General features: G+C 51.1%; 1 protein-coding gene across 6 annotated transcripts; it reads right to left on the bottom strand.

Annotated features, from left to right (window-relative positions):
* Positions 1 to 592: 592 nt before the first annotated feature.
* On the bottom strand, positions 593 to 24,644 carry LOC133126312 (phosphatidylinositol 4,5-bisphosphate 3-kinase catalytic subunit alpha isoform-like). 6 transcript variants are annotated; one of them, XR_009708524.1, is made up of 23 exons: positions 24,140 to 24,644; positions 22,484 to 22,585; positions 19,462 to 19,866; positions 18,799 to 19,008; positions 18,060 to 18,310; positions 16,651 to 16,896; positions 16,129 to 16,214; positions 15,941 to 16,046; positions 15,161 to 15,313; positions 14,768 to 14,902; positions 14,017 to 14,141; positions 13,408 to 13,489; positions 12,632 to 12,796; positions 12,258 to 12,361; positions 10,706 to 10,877; positions 10,231 to 10,337; positions 8,937 to 9,058; positions 8,469 to 8,547; positions 5,607 to 5,777; positions 4,961 to 5,078; positions 4,639 to 4,790; positions 3,595 to 4,311; positions 593 to 3,126 (listed from the first exon to the last, which is right to left on the bottom strand). XR_009708524.1 is itself a non-coding variant. In XM_061238388.1 (22 exons), exons 3-22 carry the CDS (start codon positions 19,811 to 19,813, stop codon positions 4,041 to 4,043), a joined length of 3,207 nt encoding a protein of 1,068 aa, XP_061094372.1. In that variant the 5' UTR covers positions 19,814 to 19,866; positions 22,484 to 22,585; positions 24,140 to 24,644; the 3' UTR covers positions 593 to 4,040. The 6 variants fall into 6 exon arrangements, 2 of the variants coding, with proteins under 2 accessions (XP_061094372.1, XP_061094373.1); XR_009708522.1 differs by having other exon boundaries at positions 593 to 3,129; XR_009708523.1 differs by having other exon boundaries at positions 593 to 2,717; positions 2,800 to 4,311.

The following is a 24,644-nucleotide window of genomic DNA, read 5'->3' on the forward strand; positions in this document are numbered from 1 at the left end:
CTCTGCCCACGCCGTACTGCACCATCTCTGCCCACGACACGCCGTACTGCACCATCTCTGCCCACGACACGCCGTACTGCACCATCTCTGCCCACGACACGCCGTACTGCACCATCTCTGCCCACGACACGCCGTACTGCACCATCTCTGCCCACGACACGCCGTACTGCACCATCTCTGCCCACGACACGCCGTACTGCACCATCTCTGCCCACGACACGCCGTACTGCACCATCTCTGCCCACGACACGCCGTACTGCACCATCTCTGCCCACGACACGCCGTACTGCACCATCTCTGCCCACGACACGCCGTACTGCACCATCTCTGCCCACGACACGCCGTACTGCATCATCTCTGCCCACGACACGCCGTACTGCATCATCTCTGCCCACGACACGCCGTACTGCACCATCTCTGCCCACGACACGCCGTACTGCACCATCTCTGCCCACGACACGCCGTACTGCACCATCTCTGCCCACGACACGCCGTACTGCACCATCTCTGCCCACGCCGTACTGCACCATCTCTGCCCACGACACGCCGTACTGCACCATCTCTGCCCACGACACGCCGTACTGCACCATCTCTGCCCACGACACGCCGTACTGCACCATCTCTGCCCACGACACGCCGTACTGCACCATCTCTGCCCACGACACGCCGTACTGCACCATCTCTGCCCACGACACGCCGTACTGCACCATCTCTGCCCACGACGTAGAAAAAGTTGCTGCACAACAGAGAACTTCAAGTAAAACCTTTTCAACTGAAATATGAAAGTTTATACATTTTTACATTTTTTATCATTATAGGGATGCCCCTACACACGGTATCACCAGATCTTCATATTTGCGCTTGGCAAGTGAAAAAGCATTTTAAATAGATGTACACACGGCTATTATACACAGTGAAAAAGCATTTTAAATAGACATACACGGTTATTATACACAGGCGTTCTGAATGGGCCTTTCTTGGGACCAGCCCGATGAACACACACAGGAACACTGAACACATCCACGGGGCTAACGAGCTAGCATCAGGCGAAGGACCACCACACACGCCAGACACCTGCCAGGAGAGAACGGGTTCTACTGTCAAACCTGCATGCAGAGAACTAACGACACTGCCATCTCAGGCACGTGCAAAACCAGCTCCGTACTTCACTGCATATGAGAACCACGTCTGTATTAAAAATGTAAAAAACTTGAGTGTCTGGCATGACCGCAGGGGAATACGAGTCTCCCGTGCTTGACACAGTGTAGATTAGGGTCCTCCAATCCTAATCCAGCCCTATTTTTCTTTTCTCCAAGGTAATTAGTGTTGCTGATTGGCCAGGCTGTCTGCACACCTGACTCCCAGGTAAAGGGAGGGTGAACACACCTGACTCCCAGGTAAAGGGAGGGGGAACACACCTGACTCCCAGGTAAAGGGAGGGTGGACACACCTGACTCCCAGGTAAAGGGAGGATGGACACACCTGACTCCCAGGTAAAGGGAGGGTGAACACACCTGACTCCCAGGTGAAGGAGGGTGTAAACCAGCAGATCTCGGCCCTGTAGGCCCATGAGTTGCTGTTCCCGGGTGTAGATGGACATGGCTGAACAAGGGCCACCTCATTAAATGCATGTATAATATGTTCACCAAGACGCTATACAGTAGATTTACATAGCTTATATCTGCTTCAGAAATATACATTTAAACGTTTCCTTGAAACTTTCTTGGGCTAAGACAGCTTTTCAGAGGCTGGTCTGAGATGATCAAAGCAGAAGGAGATCTATGAGAGCGAGCGGGTCTTAAGTCCTGCTCCGCTGCGTGTGAACGTGCTCGTGGTTAGTACGACCGACGAGCTCGTAACATCCACAGCTCTACAGCCTCAGTGTCCGCACCAAACAGTGGCATCAGCAGAACAGCTAAATGCCATCAAACGCTCTGTAGCTAAAACCTTTCCTCTTATGTTCAAGAAGCACAGTAGAGGAGCAGTGATGGGCGGGAGGCATCTCTCTAGTGTCATCTTTGGGCAGGAATATCTACAGGTTAGTGTTGCTGGAAAACACCCCTGCAGCGTGTGTGATGCGGGTTTCCCATTACAACGTGGGCATAGGGTAGTGATCACATTAAAGGTTTGCTATCGATAACTACTGTGTGCTTTATCACCATCACAGTATGGTTAGAGAGCCAGCCTGGCCATGGACCTCTTCCAGCCAATCACAGAAGAGCCTGAGCCTCATAGTGGTGACCTCACAGCTCAGAGTCAATGCATCATTATTCTGCCATTTTAAACCATCTGGACACCAACAGGTGTGAAAAATGTCAAATGGACAAGATTATGACAGAGGGTCAAAGAACTGTAAAAATGCCATTTTGCTCATGATAACATTCGATCGGTTCATCTTAATTTAAATAAAGTCCATTTTACTCCAAACAGAAAAACTGAAGAGATGATGGATTAGCAGCTTTTGGGGTTTAATTACAGGTGAACACATGAACACACCCGCTGGCATGCACACACACCAGTCAGGAATATCACTGAGGCTCATGGGTAATGCGCATAGGGTAACCCGGGTCTGAAGGGGGTGTGGCTGCTTTTTGTTCTCACCTCAAAAAACAACAGCCGAGTTAATTGATCAATGAAAGCAATTGATTACAATTAAGTGCTGAGAAACAACAAAATGCTAGCACACCCTGCGGCTCTCCAGGACCAGGAGTGAGGACCTCAGCACACCCTGCGGCTCTCCAGGACCAGGAGTGAGGACCCCAACACACCCTGTGGCTCTCCAGGACCAGGAGTGAGGACCTCAGCACACCCTGCAGCTCTCCAGGACCAGGAGTGAGGACCCCAGCACACCCTGCGGCTCTCCAGGACCAGGAGTGAGGACCCCAGCACACCCTGTGGCTCTCCAGGACCAGGAGTGAGGACCCCAGCACACCCTGTGGCTCTCCAGGACCAGGAGTGAGGACCCCAGCACATCCTGCGGCTCTCCAGGACCAGGAGTGAGGACCTCAGCACACCCTGCGGCTCTCCAGGACCAGGAGTGAGGACCTCAGCACACCCTGCGGCTCTCCAGGACCAGGAGTGAGGACCCCAGCACACCCTGCGGCTCTCCAGGACCAGGAGTGAGGACTGCTGGGTTAAGATAAAGAGTGGGTTCTTGTGACTGGTCAATGAGCTGCAGAATCTGACTAATCCCCCACTCACATTGTCCCACTAGCTGAGTAACACACACACACACACACTCCACAGATCTCCCTCATTGCACTACACGTGGTTAAGGCCTGATGATGTCAGTGTTGAAAATCTCCCAGCAGCAAATTCTCCCCCCTGCACTCCCACGCGTTGGGGCTGCAGTACCATCCACCCACACTAGGTGTCGCCCAAACGCTGCACCAGCTCTGGACAGGGCCCCACATCGCCATAGCGACAGCACCGCGTGAATAACGCCACCGTTTCGATGACACGGGCGGAAAAGCGAGACGAGCGGTTTGGGATGCATAGCTGAAGACAGCAGCTAGAGGAAGACGTTTGCTCCACCAAAAATCCTGAAAATGAACAAGAGGTAAAAAGTGATATTTTTTAGAAAAAGGCCCTAACTCAGAACCAGCAGCTGCCCAGGGGGACAGGGTCCTGTGTGTGAGCTCTGCACGCGCGCATCTGAGAGGGGGGTTCTGGGTAGCAGGGTCTGCGCACAGGGGGATTGTGGGTAGCAGGGTCTGTGCACAGGGGGATTGTGGGTACCAGTGTCTGTGCACAGGGGGATTGTGGGTACCAGTGTCTGTGCACAGGGGGATTGTGGGTACCAGGGTGTGTCACAGGGGGATTGTGGGTACCAGGGTGTGTCACAGGGGGATTGTGGGTACCAGTGTCTGTGCACAGGGGGATTGTGGGTACCAGGGTGTGGCACAGGGGGATTGTGGGTACCAGGGTGTGGCACAGGGGGGTTGTGGGTACCAGGGTGTGGCACAGGGGGATTGTGGGTACCAGGGTGTGGCACAGGGGCACTGTGTACCCGGGCGGGGCAGGGGTGTGTCTGAGCGCGCTCAGTTCAGTGTGTGCTGGCGGATGGTGTGGAAGATCCAGTCCATCTTGGTGGTCCAGCCTCCATGGTGAGCGTCGTTCATCTGCTTCATGAAGTAGTCCAGCGCCTCCTGCTCCGTCTTGTCCAGCGCCAGCGTCTTGCGGATGTAGGCGATGTCGTCGAAGCTCTGCAGCTCCGGCATGCCCGAGCCCAGCATCATGGAGAACAGGTTGATGAACAGGTTGGCGTGCTGCCGGATGGCCAGGTAGGCCTTGTAGCACATCTCCTGGAATCTGCAGATAGAGAAGAGTGAGTACCGTAACGTAATGCTCACACACACACACAATATAGTGTTCTCTCACACACACACACTACAGTGGTCACACACACACACACACACAATATAGTGTTCTCACACACACACACAATATAGTGTTCTCACACACACAATATAGTGTTCTCACACACACAATATCGTGGTCACACACACACACACACACACACACACACACACACACACACACACACACACACACACACACACACACACACACACACACACACACACACACACACACACACACACACACACACACACACACACACACACAGTCTGTCACCTCTCAAACTCCCGGGTCTTGGTGCACTCCTGGGTGCCCTTGCTGATCACGATTAAGAAGTCCTGCGTGAGCACGAAGGGAACCCGCTCTCGTTTGTAGCCAAACTTCTTCTTCTTGTGATCCAGGAAGTGGCCAAAATCGATGTGGAAGAGCTAGGAACAGGAAACGGCCAGTCACACCAGATCCCTGTAATGAATCCCCCCTCACCCCTCCCACTTTGAAACAGCCAATAATAAAGTCTCATCACTGCAGGAGAGAGCAGACTGGATGGGTCGTTTTAAACTGGGCGGGGCCAGGGTGGGCAGAGCATTGGTGGCCCTACCTGTCCATCGTCCTTCACCATGATGTTGCTGTTGTGCCGGTCTCCGATCCCCAGGATGAAGGTGGCCACGCAGTACCCAGCGCAGGAGCGCGTGAACAGATCCACCGCCAGGTCATACCTGCACGCCACACGGACATGGACCCAGACAACACAGTCAGGCCCACAAATACTGGTCATTCTCATGCTTTTCTGCTCACCACAATTGTACAGAGTGGTTATCTGAGTCACCATAGCCTTTCTGTCAGCTCAAACCAGTCTGGCCATTCTCCATTGACCTCTCTCATCAACAAGGCGTTTCCATCCGCAGAACTGCCTCTCACTGGATGTTTTTAGTTTTTCGCACCATTCTGAGTAAACTATTGACTATTTATTAATCCCAGGAGATAACAAGAATACTAAAACCCCTCTGGCACCAACAATCATGCGACGGTCAAAATCATGGATATAACATTTTTTCCCCCATTGTGACGTTCGATGTGAACATTAACTGAAGCTCCTGACCCATATCTGCATGATTTTATGCGTGGCGCTGTGCCACACGATTGGCTGATTAGAGAATGGCATGAATAAGTAGGTGTACAGGTGTTCCTAATAGAGTGCTCAGTGACCATGGAGAGGGTGAGGCAGGGCGCAGGCTGGCACTCACATCTCTCCCTTGTTCTTGTCTTTGAGCCACTGGTGCAGTGTGTGGCTGTTGAACTGCAGCGCCCCCTTCAGGCCGCCCTTACACTGGATCTGCATGATGGTGTGGGAGTTCCGCACAACCTCGATGAGCCCCACACAGTCCCCGATGGACAGGCACCCGTACGGGAGCATCCTGCACGCACACACGCATGTTATAGACACATACACACACACACGCATGTTATAGACACATACACACACGCATGTTATAGACACACACACACACGCATATTATAGATACATACACACACACACACACACGCATATTATAGACACATACACACACACACGCATGTTATACACACACACACGCATATTATAGATACATACACACACACACACACGCACACGCATATTATACATACACACACACACGCAGTCCCCGATGGACAGGCACCCGTACGGGAGCATCCTGCACGCACACACGCATGTTATAGGTACATACACACACACACACACACACACACGCATATTATAGACACATACACGCATGTTATAGACACACACACACACACACACAGTCCCCGATGGACAGGCACCCATACGGGAGCATCCTGCACGCACACACGCGTATTATAGACACACACACACACACACACACACATACACGCACACACGCATATTATACATACACGCACACACGCATGTTATAGATACATACACACACACACGCATGTTATAGACACATACACACACACACACACGCATATTATAGACATACACACACACACGCATATTATAGATACATACACACACACACGCATGTTATAGACACATACACACACACACGCATGTTATAGACACATACACACACACACGCATGTTATAGACACACACACACACACGCATGTTATACATACACACACACACGCAGTCCCCGATGGACAGGCACCCATACGGGAGCATCCTGCACACACACACGCATGTTATAGACACATACACACACACACGCATGTTATAGACACATACACACACGCATATTATAGACACATACACACACACACACACGCATGTTATAGATACATACACACACACACGCATATTATAGATACATACACACACACACACACACGCATATTATAGATACATACACACACACACACGCATATTATAGATACATACACACACACACGCATATCATAGATATATATACACACACACACGCATATTATAGATACATACACACACACACACACACGCATATTATAGATACATACACACACACACGCATGTTATAGACACATACACACACACACGCACATTATAGACACATACACACACACGCACACACGCATATTATAGACACATACACACACACACGCATATTATACATACACACACACACACATATTATAGATACATACACACACACACGCATATTATAGATACATACACACACACACACACACGCATATTATAGATACATACACACACACACGCATATTATAGATACATACACACACACACACACACGCATATTAGACACATACACACACACACGCATATTATAGACACATACACACACACACACACACGCATATTATAGACACATACACACACACACACACGCATATTATAGACACACACACACACGCATATTATAGACACACACACGCATATTATAGACACATACACACACACACGCATATTATAGATACATACACACACACACACACACGCATATTATAGATACATACACACACACACACGCATATTATAGACACACACACACACGCATATTATAGACACATACACACACACACGCATGTTATAGACACATACACACACACACGCAGTCCCCGATGGACAGGCACCCATACGGGAGCATCCTGTACACACACACGCACATTATAGACACACACACACACGCATATTATAGATATATACACACACACACACATATTATAGATATATACACACACACACGCACATTATAGACACATACACACACACACACGCACGCCTATTATAGATATATACACACACACACACACACATATTATAGATATATACACACACACACGCACATTATAGACACATACACACACACACACACACACACATTATAGACACATACACACACACACACACACACACACATATTATAGATATATACACACACACACACGCACTATATATACAGACACACATATTACAGATATATACACACACATACACACTATATATTACAGATATATACACACACACTCTATATACACACACACACACACACACACACATATATTACAGATATACACACACCAAATAGATAATCGCATGAATAAGTCGATGTAAAAGTAAAAATGTTCCTAATGAAGTGCTTGGTTAGTACACACACGCGCACGCACACACGCGCACACACACGCGCACACACACGCGCACACACACGCGCACACACACGCGCACACACACGCGCACACACACGCGCACACACACACGCACGCGCACACACGCGCACACACGCACACACGCGCACACACACGCGCACACACACGCGCACACACACGCGCGCGCACACACACACACGCGCACACACACACACGCGCACACACACACACGCGCACACACACACACGCGCACACACACACACGCGCACACACACACACGCGCACACACACACACACGCGCACACACACACACACGCGCACACACACACACACGCGCACACACACACACGCGCACACACGCGCACACACACGCGCACACACACGCGCACACACACGCGCACACACACGCGCACGCGCACACACGCGCACACACACACACACACAGGGTCCAGTGTATCCAGTGTAATACTCTGCTGTTGTGCAGAGAGTGGGAGTACCTCAGGTCCAGGCCCTGGTTCTGCCAGATGTTCTCCATGATTCTGATGATCTGCAAGGTCAGCATGTCCTGCCGCAGGTCTGTGAGACACGATTCACTCTGTGAGGTGGTGTTTAATCCTCAATACGCCATTCACACTCTGTGAGGTGGTGTTTAATCCTCAATACGCCATTCACACTCTGTGAGGTGGTGTTTAATCCTCAATACAGGATTCACTCTGTGAGGTGGTGTTTAATCCTCAATACGCCATTCACACTCTGTGAGGTGGTGTTTAATCCTCAATACGCCATTCACACTCTGTGAGGTGGTGTTTAATCCTCAATACAGGATTCACTCTGTGAGGTGGTGTTTAATCCTCAATACAGGATTCACTCTGTGAGGTGGTGTTTACACTCATGAACAGAAATAGGAGTGTGTAGCACAGACCGGAGGACAGTGGTGCGTAACGCACTGCGTGAAGCTCACACACCGTCTCCGTTCTTGAAGATGATCTCGTTGTTCTGGAACAGCATCTCGGACATGATGTCGGGATTCTCCCAGTTCAGCCACAGCGGCCGTTTGGCCGAGGACATGATCCGGCATTCTTCCAGACTGCAAAGAGCGGGAAACAGGAGAGCAGCCCATAAACACAGGCAGCACAGCCCTTAACCCAGCAGCACTGCCCTTAACCCAGCAGCACAGCCCTCAACCCAGCAGCACAGCCCTTAACCCAGCAGCACAGCTCTTAACCCAGCAGCACAGCTAGCCCTTAACCCAGCAGCACAGCCCTCAACCCAGCAGCACAGCCCTTAACCCAGCAGCACAGCCCTTAACCCAGCAGCACAGCTCTTAACCCAGCAGCACAGCTAGCCCTTAACCCAGCAGCACAGCCCTTAACCCAGCAGCACTGCCCTTAACCCAGCAGCACTGCCCTTAACCCAGCAGCACTGCCCTTAACCCAGCAGCACTGCCCTTAACCCAGCAGCACAGCCCTTAACCCAGCAGCACAGCCCTTAACCCAGCAGCACTGCCCTTAACCCAGCAGCACTGCCCTTAACCCAGCAGCACAGCCCTTAACCCAGCAGCACAGCCCTTAACCCAGCAGCACTGCCCTTAACCCAGCAGCACTGCCCTTAACCCAGCAGCACTGCCCTTAACCCAGCAGCACAGCCCTTAACCCAGCAGCACAGCCCTTAACCCAGCAGCACAGCCCTTAACCCAGCAGCACTGCCCTTAACCCAGCAGCACTGCCCTTAACCCAGCAGCACTGCCCTTAACCCAGCAGCACTGCCCTTAACCCAGCAGCACTGCCCTTAACCCAGCAGCACAGCCCTTAACCCAGCAGCACTGCCCTTAACCCAGCAGCACTGCCCTTAACCCAGCAGCACTGCCCTTCACCCAGCAGCACAGCTAGCCCTTAACCCAGCAGCACAGCCCTTAACCCAGCAGCACTGCCCTTAACCCAGCAGCACTGCCCTTAACCCAGCAGCACTGCCCGTAACCCAGCAGCACAGCCCTTAACCCAGCAGCACAGCCCTTAACCCAGCAGCACAGCCCTTAACCCAGCAGCACAGCCCTTAACCCAGCAGCACAGATAGCCCTTAACCCAGCAGCACAGCTAGCCCTTAACCCAGCAGCACAGCCCTTAACCCAGCAGCACAGCCCTTAACCCAACAGCACAGCTAGCCCTTAACCCAGCAGCACATCCCTTAACCCAGCAGCACAGCCCTCCCTGGGGGGGGGGGGGGTTCTCCCTGGCTGTGGGAGGCCCCTGGTGTGCGTACCGTAGGTTGCCCAGCTGGTGAGCAGGGTTGAGGGGAGAGGTGAAGTTCTGCAGGGCATCCATATAGTCTGGCCTCCTCATCTGCTCCACCAGGAACTTCATCTGCACCTGCAGAGAGCAAAGCACACCTGAGAACAGGCACACCTGGGAGGAGTGAGGTCTGTCATCATAAGCACCAGAGATGTAGGTCTGGTCTGTCTGGATTTTCACTACAAATTCACTTCTTACTGGAAGTCCACTGAACGGCCACACTGCTGATTGGTTCAAATACAAATGTCAATTATTCAGTTAACATGTTCTTCAAATCCCCCTGTAGAGGGCAGTGTAATAACTTTTTTGGTTTCAGAATAAAATTCACATAAAATAAGCTCAATATCACTTTATATGCAACATGATTTTATGTAATGTCATGGAGTCAGATTAATAGTCACTACATCTCCATCTCCCTCTCCCTCTCCCTCCCTCCCTCTCCGTACCTTCTGCGTCTCGTCCTTCTTCTCCTGTTTGAGGATGTCTGTCAGGTTGATGAGCTTCTCCATGGCCTCCACCTGTCGGCTCAGGTGCTTCAGGTACATTCCGCAGGCCCTGCAGTACGACTCCAGCAGCAGGCCGAATCGCTGGCTCACCGTCTTACTGTGCATCTCCGACCTGCGGAGGGGTCAGAGGTCACAGCCTTACTGTGCATCTCCGACCTGCGGAGGGGTCAGAGGTCACAGCCTTACTGTGCATCTCCGACCTGCGGAGGGGTCAGAGGTCACCGTCTTACTGTGCATCTCCGACCTGTGGAGGGGTCAGAGGTCACCGTCTTACTGTGCATCTCCGACCTGCGGAGGGGTCAGAGGTCACCGTCTTACTGTGCATCTCCGACCTGCGGAGGGGTCAGAGGTCACAGCCTTACTGTGCATCTCCGACCTGCGGAGGGGTCAGAGGTCACAGCCTTACTGTGCATCGCCGACCTGCGGAGGGGTCAGAGGTCACAGCCTTACTGTGCACACTCAGACCTGCGGAGGGGTCAGAGGTCACAGCCTTACTGAGCACGCTCAGACGTGGGGAGGGGTCAGAGGTCACAGCCTTACTGAGCACGCTCAGACCTGGGGAGGGGGACTGCACTGGAGCAAAGCCCTCAGGCAGGGCAGGGAATCCTGAAAGACAGCCAAATTTAGTCTGCACACTAATCATGTTTACGTCCAGTTTTCTCCTGGGACTCTGCTGGAGTCTTGTACACTGCATCAGCACCAAATCATCTACTGTCATGGGGCGACATGGCTCAGGCAGTAAGAGCAGTCGTCTGGCAGTCGGAGGGTTGCTGGTGTGATCCCCCGCCCCCAGTGTGTGTATGAATGGGTGAATGAGAAGCATCAATTGTACAGTGCTGGATAAAGGCGCTATATAAATGTCAACCATTTACCATTTGTTACACAGAGCCCAAACCATCTCAAAACCAGCTCGAACCATCTCAATGCGAGCCCAAACCAGGCCAAACCAGGAGAACCCCGATCAATACCAATGTCCCAGCTAACCATCAGCACTGCACATCATCCACTGTCTGTTACACAAGAGCCTGAACCAGCCCAAACCAGCCCAAACCAGCTCAAACCAGCCCAAACCAGCCCAAAACCAGCTTAAACCAGCCCAAAACCAGCTCAAACCAGCCCAAACCAGCCCAAACCAGCTCAAACCAGCTCAAACCAGCCCAAACCAGCCCAAACCAGCCCAAACCAGCCCGAACCAGCCCGAACCAGCCCAAACCAGCGCAAACCAGCTCAAACCAGCTCAAACCAGCCCAAACCAGCCCAAAACCAGCTTAAACCAGCCCAAAACCAGCCCAAAACCAGCTCAAAACCAGCTCAAAACCAGCTTAAACCAGCCCAAAACCAGCTCAAACCAGCCCAAAACCAGCTCAAAACCAGCGCAGACCAAACAGAGCATAGGTCTCAGGTAAAACACCAATCTCCTGGTTATCCAAACATACTGCAACTCCACTGTGAAGAAATTATGTGAGTGGTCAAATTAAATCTGTCTACTCACTTCAAGTGCCAGAAGAAGAAGTGTCCTATCCTCTGGTTGGTCAGTGCCTTTTTCAGTAGGAATCGCACCAGGGGGTTGTCCAGGTACTGCTCATATTTTAGGACCTGATGGAACAGGAACAAAAACAACCCTGGTACAACGATGAAGCATTAATTCTGAACCATTCATTAATCATCAAATACATTCTCATTTTCAGGGATCACAGGAGGTTGGGAACCTATAGGATTGCCTTGCATAATTTTACCAGAACCAGGAACTTTACGTCATAATATTAACCAATCCCAGCCCTGCTTAGCTCCAGTACTAACCAATCCCAGCACTGCTCATCTCCAGCTCATAATACCAAATGGCTGAAGCGGTCCAAACACACAGACCTGGACCAGCTGAATGAGGTACTGAGAGAGCTTGTCATCGGTCAGATACTTCTCCAGGCAGCGGACGGCGAAGTCTCGGATCATGGGGTCGGGGTAATTACAGTCCAGCAGCTCCATCGCCTGTTCAGGCTTGATCGCCGGCCAGTCCTTCAGAAGGCAGTACATCTGACAGAGAAACGGCCTCAATATTATCATCTGACAGAGAAACAGCCTCAACATTATCATCTGACAGAGAAACGGCCTCAACATTATCATCTGACAGAGAAACAGCCTCAACATTATCATCTGACAGAGAAACGGCCTCAACATTATCATCTTACAGAGAAACGGCCTCAATATTATCATCTTACAGAGAAACGGCCGCAATATTATCATCTTACAGAGAAACGGCCTCAATATTATCATCTTACAGAGAAACGGCCTCAATATTATCATCTTACAGAGAAACGGCCGCAATATTGTCATCTTACAGAGAAACGGCCTCAATATTAGCATCTTACAGAGAAACGGCCTCAATATTATCATCTTACAGAGAAACGGCCTCAACATTAGAATCTTACACAGAAACGGCCTCAATATTACCATCTTACAGAGAGAGGGAGGGAGAGAGAGAGGGAGGGAAAGAGAGAGGGAGGGAAAGAGAGAGGGAGGGAAAGAGAGGGAGGGAGAGGGAGAGAGAGGGAGGGAGAGGGAGAGAGAGAAAGGGGGGGAGAGGGAGAGGGAGAGAAAGAGGGAGAGGGGGAGGGGGAGGGGGAGAGATTGGGGAGGCTGGGTACCTGAGCGACTTCATCTCTGGAGTTCCACTTCACTGCCAGCAGGAGCTTGGGCAGAATCTCTGGGATATTCACAGAGTAGTGCCTGAGAGAGAGGGGCGAGTCACATCAGTACTGTATGAGAGAGAGAGGGCGAGTTACATCAGTAGTGTATGGGAGAGAGAGAGGGAGGACGAGTTACAGCAGTAGTGCATGGGAGAGAGAGGGAGGGCGAGTTACAGCAGTAGTGTATGGGAGAGAGAGGGAGGGCGAGTTACAGCAGTAGTGTATGGGAGAGAGAGGGAGGGCGAGTTACAGCAGTAGTGTATGGGAGAGAGAGAGGGAGGACGAGTTACAGCAGTAGTGCATGGGAGAGAGAGGGAGGGCGAGTTACAGCAGTAGTGTATGGGAGAGAGAGGGAGGGCGAGTTACAGCAGTAGTGCATGGGAGAGAGAGGGAGGGCGAGTTACAGCAGTAGTGCATGGGAGAGAGAGGGAGGGCGAGTTACAGCAGGCCTGGAGACCCCATCCGAGAAACAGAAACGGGGGTTCTCCTTTCCTGCACCAAAAATGCAGGCCCCACCCCTGCAGTAGAAACAGAAACCCCACCCCTGTAGTCGAACCTGTGGCATACCTGTGCCTCCACAGGAAGTCCTTCTCCTGCTCTGTGATCTCAGACAGCGGGTCTCTGTTGCACACCAGACGGAGCTGCTCGTTATCGCTGTCTGTGAGGGCGTGGTCTCGCGCCAGGCGGCTGCTCTGCGGGGGGGGGGGGGGAAATCACACTCCTGCTCACCAACACACTGGAGCCGGTGTGATGGGGCTAACCGCTAGCCTGGAGCCAGTGTGATGGGGCTAACCGCTAGCCCGGAGCCAGTGTGATGGGGCTAACCGCTAGCCTGGAGCCAGTGTGATGGGGCTAACCGCTAGCCCAGAGCCAGTGTGATGGGGCTAACCGCTAGCCTGGAGCCAGTGTGATGGGGCTAACCGCTAGCCCAGAGCCAGTGTGATGGGGCTAACCGCTAGCCCAGAGCCAGTGTGATGGGGCTAACCGCTAGCCCAGAGCCAGTGTGATGGGGCTAACCGCTAGCCTGGAGCCAGTGTGATGGGGCTAACCGCTAGCCCAGAGCCAGTGTGATGGGGCTAACCGCTAGCCTGGAGCCAGTGTGATGGGGCTACCTGTTAGCCTGATAGTCAGTGAAATAAGGCTAGGCGCTAGCCTGATAGTCTAGGGATGCATGGCCAGATGTGTATGCTTGTATAGGAGCGTATGTGTATAGCGGTGTCTCACCAGACAGTGTGGCAGTAGTTGTGTACAGGTGTGTGTGTCTCACCAGTGTGGCAGTAGTTGTGTACAGGTGTGTGTGTGTGTGTGTGTGTCTCACCAAGCCGGTGTGGCAGTAGTTGAAGCCCAGCTCTCGGGAGATACTCCAGTTGGCGTGCTCCTCGATGACGGCCATGTCAGGGAACTTCACAGCGCTGCTGAAGTAGTCAAACTCCAGCTCCAAACACGGAGTTTCCTGTCATGTGATCCAGAGACACACTGTTAGCGGGTGAATGGTACAGATCCAGTGTTGGAGCAGGTATGACAGGGTGAATGGTACAGATCCAGTGTTGGAGCCGGTGTGACAGGGTGAATGGTACAGATCCAGTGTTGGAGCAGGTGTGACAGGGTGAATGGTACAGATCCAGTGTTGGAGCAGGTGTGACAGGGTGAATGGTACAGATCCAGTGTTGGAGCAGGTGTGACAGGGTGAATGGGACTCAGGCTGCTTTACCTTGTTGGGATTGGAACCCGTGACTCCGATGGGGTTCAGCAGGTCCTCCAGACCGTGGGGCACAGGCCACAGGTTCAAGGCCATTTTGCCAGAGACCAGCGTGTGCGTGTAGTCAAACAGGTTAACGTTCCCCCAGGCCAAGGGACAGTGCTCCTGGAACACAGCCCTGATGAATCAGGAACACAGACCCAGGAAGCATCTCTAGCACGGGCTGAGCTGAACCTGGCTGAGGCTAGTTTACAGTATCACTGTAACTTCATAATTTCCAGGGCTGAGGCTAGCTTAGAGTATCACTGTACCATCCCACTCCTGTATCACACTGTAAATTGGCTTAACGTGTGGGGTTGAGGCTAGCTTAGCACCGTAACCTGGCTTTAGTGTGTGGGGTTGAGGCTAGCTTAGCACTGTAACCTGGCTTTAGTGTGTGGGGTTGAGGCTAGCTTAGCACTGTAACCTGGCTTTAGTGTGTGGGGTCGAGGCTAGCTTAGCACTGTAGCCTGGCTTTAGCATTGAGGCTAGCTTAGCACTGTAACCTGGCTTTAGCACTGAGGCTAGCTTAGCACTGTAACCTGGCTTTAGCATTGAGGCTAGCTTAGCACTGTAACCTGGCTTTAGCATTGAGGCTAGCTTAGCACTGTAACCTGGCTTTAGCATTGAGGCTAGCTTCGCACTCCTCTACTTCCCCAGCCTAATTAAACAGCTCAACACAAACAGGCAGAACTGAGCGGTTAGTACAGCGAACGCAGTGGGAACAGCGTGGGAGGGCAGGGCAGGACTCACCTCTTTGGCCCCCTTCCTCCCCTTCACAGAGCAGATGGACAGGCAGAGACGTGCGGCTCGTGGGATGTCAGGAATGTACATGTCGTAGTTCAGCCACTCGTTCCACCTGGGAGGGACAGACAGCTGCTTACAGCACCCTGCGCACACACTGCTGTCCGTTAAGGTCTCTCTCTCACACGGCTCCATACCTTGGGTTTGAGCAGGGCACACGCTGTGTGTTCACATTATCACACATCTGCTCCCCGCCGTGGTATATCCCCGTCCGGACGTATATCTACAGCACCGGGACGCAGACAGCACCTTTAAAACCAGCTCATCATCATAGCCAGCATCGTTACACTGCAGCAAGATTACAGCCAATTAGAGAAAAGACGGTCTCAATTCGGTGTAAAAGCTGAACACTCTGTGCACTGTTGGCTTATCAATGGCTGCAGAAGAAAGCTAACAGATGCCAGCCTGGCTGCAGTGGATCACCCAGGTTGGTGACGATGGTCCAAACATCCCTACCTCCCTTCACAGTAAAGCCCTGTAAGACAGTGAATGGTACTACACAACGGTGATAAATAATTATAGTGAATATTATCAGTAGTAGTAGTAGTAGTAGTAGTGGCAAGCCCAAATATTAGCATAGCATAACTATCGTTATCGGATGCTGGTTTTAACTGCACAGGAGGCTGGAGCAGTGACCCAGGAGGACGAGCGAGGCACACCTTGTCGATGTCGCGAATGTTGACGTTGACATAGGTGGCACACAGCACGCGGATGCGCAGGGTGCCGTTGATGGCCCACAGGGACTTGGTGGAGGCGTCGCCGTTCATGTAGGGCGTGGCCGTGGAGATGCGGCGGGCGTAGGAGGGCATGGTGAAGGAGTCTGTGGGCAGCTGGGAGTACAGGCTCTCCTTCGCCATCAGCATCAGGCTGGGCATCCGGCCGAGCATGATGCAGCTCCGCACATACTGCAAACGCACAACATCTATCACTACTGCAAACACACGACATCTATCACTACTGCAAACGCACGACGTCTATCACTACTGCAAACGCACAACATCTATCACTACTGCAAACGCACAACATCTATCACTACTGCAAACGCACGACGTCTATCACTACTGCAAACGCACAACATCTATCACTACTGCAAACGCACAACATCTATCACTACTGCAAACGCACAACGTCCCTCACTACTGCAAACGCACAACATCTATCACTACTGCAAACGCTCAACATCTATCACTACTGCAAACGCTCAACATCTATCACTACTGCAAACGCACAACATCTATCACTACTGCAAACGCACGACATCTATCACTACTGCAAACGCACAACATCCATCACTACTGCAAACGCACAACATCCATCAGTACTGCAATCACACAACATCTATCACTACTGCAAATGCACAACGTCCATCACTACTGCAAACGCACAACATCTATCACTACTGCAAACGCACGACATCTATCACTACTGCAAACGCACAACGTCCCTCACTACTGCAAACGCACGACATCTATCACTACTGCAAACGCTCAACATCTATCACTACTGCAAACGCTCGACATCTATCACTACTGCAAACGCTCGACATCTATCACTACTGCAAACGCTCGACATCTATCACTACTGCAAACGCACATCTATCACTACTGCAAACGCACAACATCTATCACTACTGCAAACGCACAACATCTATCACTACTGCAAACGCACAACATCTATCACTACTGCAAACGCACAACATCTATCACTACTGCAAACGCTCGACATCTATCACTACTGCAAATGCACAACATCTATCACTACTGCAAACGCACAACATCTATCACTACTGCAAACGCACAACATCTATCACTACTGCAAACGCACAACATCTATCACTACTGCAAATGCTCGACATCTATCACTACTGCAAACACACAACATCTATCACTACTGCAAACGCTCGACATCTATCACTACTGCAAACGCACAACGTCCATCAGTACAGCAATCACACAACATCTATCAGTACAGCAATCACACAACATCCATCAGTACTGCAATCACACAACATCCATGAAAGCAGCTCAGCAGAGTTCTGGGGTGTGTGCCCCCGCAGGGTGAGGCCTACCTTGTACTGGCTGAGAGGGCACTTCTCCAGCAGGTACTCATCGCAGCCGCACACCTTGAGGATGTACTTGCCCTGGTACTCCTGCACGCACATCTTCAGCTGGTCGGGCGACAGCAGCATGCTGCGGGTCTTCTTCCGGATGGCCTCGGCAATCACCTGCTCCGGCACGCAGTCGTGGTTGATCTTCAGTGTGTACTTCTGCTTGTCGTTGTTCGGTGAGACGATCACCCAGATCACCACAATTATCTGGCCTGAGAAAACAAAACAAGATGAGGAAAATGTCTGCTTGGAGGGGGTCAGAACACACATCGGTAAATAGGCCAGCCACATCAGACCACATGTTTACACTCCTCAAGGCTCAGTGAACACAACAAGAAACAAAGAGGACTTTAAGGCTCGGTGTTCCTGCTCTACTTTATGTCAGAGACACAGAGACAAAACACAAACTCACATACTCCGATTTGCCTTTTCTATTATTATTTCTATTTTAGTTAAACAACAAACCGCTGTCGGGCCACACAGATGTGAAAAACGTGGAGAATTATATTTGATCACTTCAACTTCCTCTCCACCTCTGGGAAGAGTCCACCTCTGTGCTTCAGCAGGTCTGTACCTGGGTCTAGCCTGCTGTAGATGTGCTTCAGCAGGTCTGTACCTGGGTCTAGCCTGCTGTAGATGTGCTTCAGCAGGTGTGTACCTGGGTCTAGCCTGCTGTAGATGTGCTTCAGCAGGTCTGTACCTTTGTCGAGCTTGCTGTAGATGTGCTTGGGGAGCTCAGGCACAGACTCCATGTTGGGGGGGTACACGTATAAAGCTCGGCTGTGCGGGCCGCTGGCGTCTCGGAGGTCCAGGGAGTCCTTGCACACGTTCAGAATGTTCCTCCTGAAGTCCTGCACCTCGGGGTCCTTCACCAGGTCGAACTCACACACGGGCATGCCGATCGCAAAACCTGCCATGACAACACAGACATGTCAATCACAAACCCTGCCATGACAACACAGACATGTCAATCACAAACCCTGCCATGTCAACACACAGCTGACTCAGAGACTGGCATTCTACTGTTTGACAGACAAGTGTGCGTATGGCATCTCACCAGAATTGTATTTTTAAAGTGCCGATTTGCGGGAGAGAAAATGAATGAAACAATGCGCTTTTCTGTACTGACAGAGAAGATTACAGTCTGCAGATCAGGCCTGTCCCTGGAGGCTTACTTTAAAAGAGCCCAGATAGCAGTGCGATAACGGTCGATAAGATAATTACATCAAGTGCAGCACTTCTGACAGAAAACATACCTCACTACTGCTACGCCGGAATCCCATCTGTCAATTAAATAAAACCTTTACACAGCAGAGGCATTTTCGTGTCTAAGGGGTGAGAGGACTGGGCACGGGAGGCCTACCGATTTCACGGTTGAGGATCTTCTCCTCCCGGTTGCCCACGGGCTCGATGACCTTGAGGAAAGGCTGGAAGAGTCGAAGGTCGCAGAGCCTCCTGGTCTCGTCGTAGAACTCCTCGCGCTCGGCCTCCTGGGTGACGCTGACGAAGATGTAGGAGCTCTCCTCCTGGAGCAGGTGGTGCAGGGGGCACTTGCGCGCCTCCTTGAAGAGGAGGTGTTTGATGGAGACCAGCGTGGCCTCACGCAGGCACTCCAGCGCCAGGATCATGCCGTTCGGGAGGAGGCAGTCCACCAGGATGCGCGGGGGCATCAGGTGCACGCCCCACAGCTCCCCGGACGAAGGCCGCGGGGGCATTTTCAGCTCCGCCCGGCTCCTCACAGCTTCAGCCTAAACCACGCGCTCCTGCCCTGTGGAGGAGGTACAGGAGCGTCAGCTACACCCACCCACAGGAGCGTCAGCTACACCCACCCACAGGAGAGTCAGCTACACCCACCCACAGGAGAGTCAGCGACCCCCACCCACAGGAGAGTCAGCTACACTCACCCACAGGAGAGTCAGCTACACCCACCCACAGGAGAGTCAGCGACCCCCACCAACAGGAGAGTCAGCTACACCCACCCACAGGAGAGTCAGCTACACCCACCCACAGGAGAGTCAGCTACACCCACCCACAGGAGAGTCAGCTACACCCACCCACAGGAGAGTCAGCTACACCCACCCACAGGAGAGTCAGCGACCCCCACCCACCGGAGAGTCAGCTACACCCACCTACAGGAGAGTCAGCTACACCCACCCACAGGAGAGTCAGCTACACCCACCCACAGGAGCGTCAGCGACCCCCACCCACAGGAGCGTCAGCTACACCCACCCACAGGAGAGTCAGCTACACCCACCCACAGGAGAGTCAGCTACACCCACCCACAGGAGAGTCAGCGACCCCCACCCACCGGAGAGTCAGCTACACCCACCCACAGGAGAGTCAGCTACACCCACCCACAGGAGAGTCAGCTACACCCACCCACAGGAGAGTCAGCGACCCCCACCCACAGGAGAGTCAGCTACACCCACCCACAGGAGAGTCAGCGACCCCCACCAACAGGAGAGTCAGCTACACCCACCCACAGGAGAGTCAGCTACACCCACCCACAGGAGAGTCAGCTACACCCACCCACAGGAGAGTCAGCTACACCCACCCACAGGAGAGTCAGCTACACCCACCCACAGGAGAGTCAGCGACCCCCACCCACCGGAGAGTCAGCTACACCCACCTACAGGAGAGTCAGCTACACCCACCCACAGGAGAGTCAGCTACACCCACCCACAGGAGCGTCAGCGACCCCCACCCACAGGAGCGTCAGCTACACCCACCCACAGGAGAGTCAGCTACACCCACCCACAGGAGAGTCAGCTACACCCACCCACAGGAGAGTCAGCGACCCCCACCCACCGGAGAGTCAGCTACACCCACCCACAGGAGAGTCAGCTACACCCACCCACAGGAGCGTCAGCTACACCCACCCACAGGAGCGTCAGCTACACCCACCCACAGGAGCGTCAGCTACACCCACCTACAGGAGTGTCAGCCACACAACACCTACACACGCACATAAACAATGAGGAAAAAGCAAGAACATTCTGAAAGTTCCAGCACAAGTTTTGACTGTAACTGTGGGTGTGGAAATGTTTCTTTCCCCATTGATGACAGGGTTTAAGAAATGAATATTTTGTGCAAGTTGTCAGTCAACTCCAAAGCGAGCGCGATTCATTCCTCTGTGGCTCAGCCTTAAACGGTTGCAACAGATTCGGTTCAAAGCGCCAGGTTACAGGACACCCGGACTCTGGGAGACTCATGGGAATGAGCTCAGAAGAGTTCTGGGTGTCTCCCTGAATGGCCGTCTCAGTCAGTGAGTCACTGCCCAGCAGCACCCTCACCGGTCCCAGGGAAGCTCTTTTTCCAGCACATACAAGCCTACATATTGTGTTGAGGACATTCCACAGTAGTTGGCCAATTGGAGAGGTTTTCCCTTCATTACATAGGACAAGCATGCCATGATTCAAAAGCAGCCCACAGGACACAGAGCTCCAGCCAGAGAGAGGCAGCGATGGCCCGGCTTTCAGCCGCTGCGCTGCTCCACTCCCCAGGCTCACGCTTCACAAACAGCCGCCAAAATAAACAGGTCTTTGAGTCAGCTCAAAGGCAGAGCTCAGCTAAACAACGGCAAAGAATTTTACACACAGGAGCATGTTTATATTTGAGAAATATCGACACTTTGCCAGAAAGGGAATATAACAGAAACTTCCATGTGATGCTGACGGTCACAAAATACGTGATCGGTTTCATGTTCGAAAACTAGGAAAAATATACTTTCATTTTTTGTAGAAGAGAACTTTTCAGATGACAAGTTCAAAGCAAGAAACACAAGAACACCAACACTAAAACCACAGGATCTATAGCTAATCTCTACCCATATACATTTCTGGACAGCATGCAGCTAAATTGATGGGGAGAAGAGAGGGAGTCACACTTCAATTCACTGGTCAGAGAAAGTAGGCCCAAAAGGCATGGAACATGTACAGACAGGTGTGTGGGGTGTGCGTGTGTAGGAAACCCTGTGTAATTATACTGCCAGTCCTGACCCGCTGGTATTTTTAAAGTTACCATGTGGAGGTATCAGCCAGCTCCACTCACATGTTCTATCGTTTTTAAAAGACAGGTTTTATAAACTAGCGCAGTAACAAAACGTATCTAGCTCCGATAACGCTGCAAAACTCCGCAAGGATTCAGCACCGCTTGTGCCAGGACTGACCAAAGCGATGCGCAAATGTGGACATGGCGCAGACACACACCGCCCATCCGCCCAACTCACCTTCCAGGGACGCATTCAGAAGATGGAAAGAAATGCGACGCGAGATGGGCGGAATTACCCGACAAAGTTATACAATGCAAACATGAATTTTGCACATGACATTGCGTAGAGCAAGAGAATTGGGCAAACCCTGCCGCATTTCAGACAGCGCGCTTACCTTGGGGCGACGGTCTTTTCCTGAAGGAATGGTGTCCCTTCCTATTTCAGACCACAGACATTGTCGGTTACTCATTGGCAACGAGTCACTCCAGTCCCATTTCTGTCCAAAACATTCAAATGAGGTTACAGTATTAGTGATCCCGTTAGGATATGAGGGAATCATCATTCCACGGATGATTCCCCTCATATCCAATGAATGTACTATGCAGACTAAAGTTGCCAAACATTAAAGTCAGCAGCGCAACGTGGAGCTTAATAACAGCCAGTTAAAACCATCGGCATCCACTTAACTCCAGCAAGGTAGCAAGATAAGACTGCTGCCAATTTAGTTAAATTTAGTTAACTAAAGTTAAATGAATAAAGACGCTTAGCACGCTGGTTACAAGACATGCATCCCCCCACAGGCTGTGTGCGCCTTGTCAAGCCGACATAACGTTAGCCTAGCTCCATAAATTAGCCAGATGCTCACTACCACACTCTGGCACAACACACGTCGAAGTTACAATACAAGTCTGTTTTAGGTTAGCTAGCTGGCGTAACATAGCAGCTAGCGAGCATGTAGCTATATGTTATTGTAAACTAGCTAACGTTATACTGGTTAACTCCATAAGTAACGTTAGATAACGTGGTGCAATATTTGGCAAAGCAGAATTGTTTTCGTTAAGTGACTTACGTTAGCTCAGTAGATAAGTAACGCCAACTCTTGAAACTTCCCTATGCCTTGCAATTACACTGTTAGCTAACGTTAACTTAACTAACCAAATGACACTTAATCTAGCTACATCACTCTGCAGTAGCTAGCCAAGTTACCCAGAGTAAAACTATTCTTATGTTTACAAACACTAATAAGATCACCCCACTACTAGTGTTACTAGCTCATAGCTAGCGCAATACAAACTAACTGACTGATCTTATGCAACTACTTTCGATAAGTATGTAGTGAACGTTAGCCATCCTAATTATTTTTGCCTAGCCAAAGTTACTAAGCTACCTAAGTTAAATATTCCGTTATATTTAACATCTAGGTGATCATAACATCTGTCTTTTCATACAATATTAGAATGCAACAGTAAGCTAGCTAGCTAGCTAGCCTGCCTCTAAATTGGCCGGTTATACCAACCTAGCTGGCCAAGTATCATGCATAATGTGTTAACCATGGCTAATGAATTATCCAACGTCAGCTAGCCAGACATAATTTGGCTAAATTACGTTAGCTAACGTTACACATATTTTAAAATAAGACAGGCTACACTGTCATTTCATGGCTAGCTAGTTGGAGTCCTACCGTTAGCCGTCTACCTCGCTAGCTAGCACACACAACACTGAACAAATATCAACTTGCTAGCTAGCTAAATAGTCATGTAGCTAACGTCAGTTAACGTTAAACAGATACGCACTGCTAAGCATACAATTGTTTTATTGCCCACGCTTTAGCTAGTTCCACAGCTAGATAGCTAGGCTAAGCTAGTTAGCTCCTTACAGTGATATACCTTAGCTAGCTGACGTTATCCAATATGGTTTATTCAAAACAAGCTAAATCGTTTTCAATATGGCAGCTGGCTACCTTGATTAAATGTACAATAGGTTTTTATATTTGCAAGCGTTTTGCAAATTGCGCGTATTGTTTGCGAGTGCAACACTTCATGCCACTTACCCACAGCGTTTAATTCCACTAGGCGTCCCCTCTCTTTCCCCGAGGCCCTCAGTACTCCAGTCCGAGGCTCGGGCGGCCTACCCCCGGCCCGACAGCCGCAGCTTCTCCATAGCAACCGGAGGTTCTGTTTTTCTGGTATGGAAATCAGGCGGCAGCGAAAACACACCACCACGCAGCCCCCATTTAACAGACACGAATGGCTCACATCTATTTAAAAGGGAAGTATTATAATTGCATCCTATTTGTAAAAATCCAGGCAATTTCGCTCTTCCAGGTAGGATAATTCGACTAGCCTGCTAGTAGTCTCGCCGCAGCACATAAAAATATGCACCGCACTGGAGGACCTTCTTGTAGGCTAGCCTACGTGCACCGCTCAAGCCCGCTGTTGGGTGAGCTGTGGTGGGTTTGGTTTGGAGATCCTCCCGTGGCTAGGCTAGCAAGCTGAACCGAGCCCTAATTATATATCTGATTCATGAAATGCATAAGATGGTTAACTGTAACTGCA

The sequence above is a fragment of the Conger conger genome, chromosome 4, assembly GCF_963514075.1.
Source record: "Conger conger chromosome 4, fConCon1.1, whole genome shotgun sequence".
Classification (NCBI taxonomy): domain Eukaryota; kingdom Metazoa; phylum Chordata; class Actinopteri; order Anguilliformes; family Congridae; genus Conger; species Conger conger.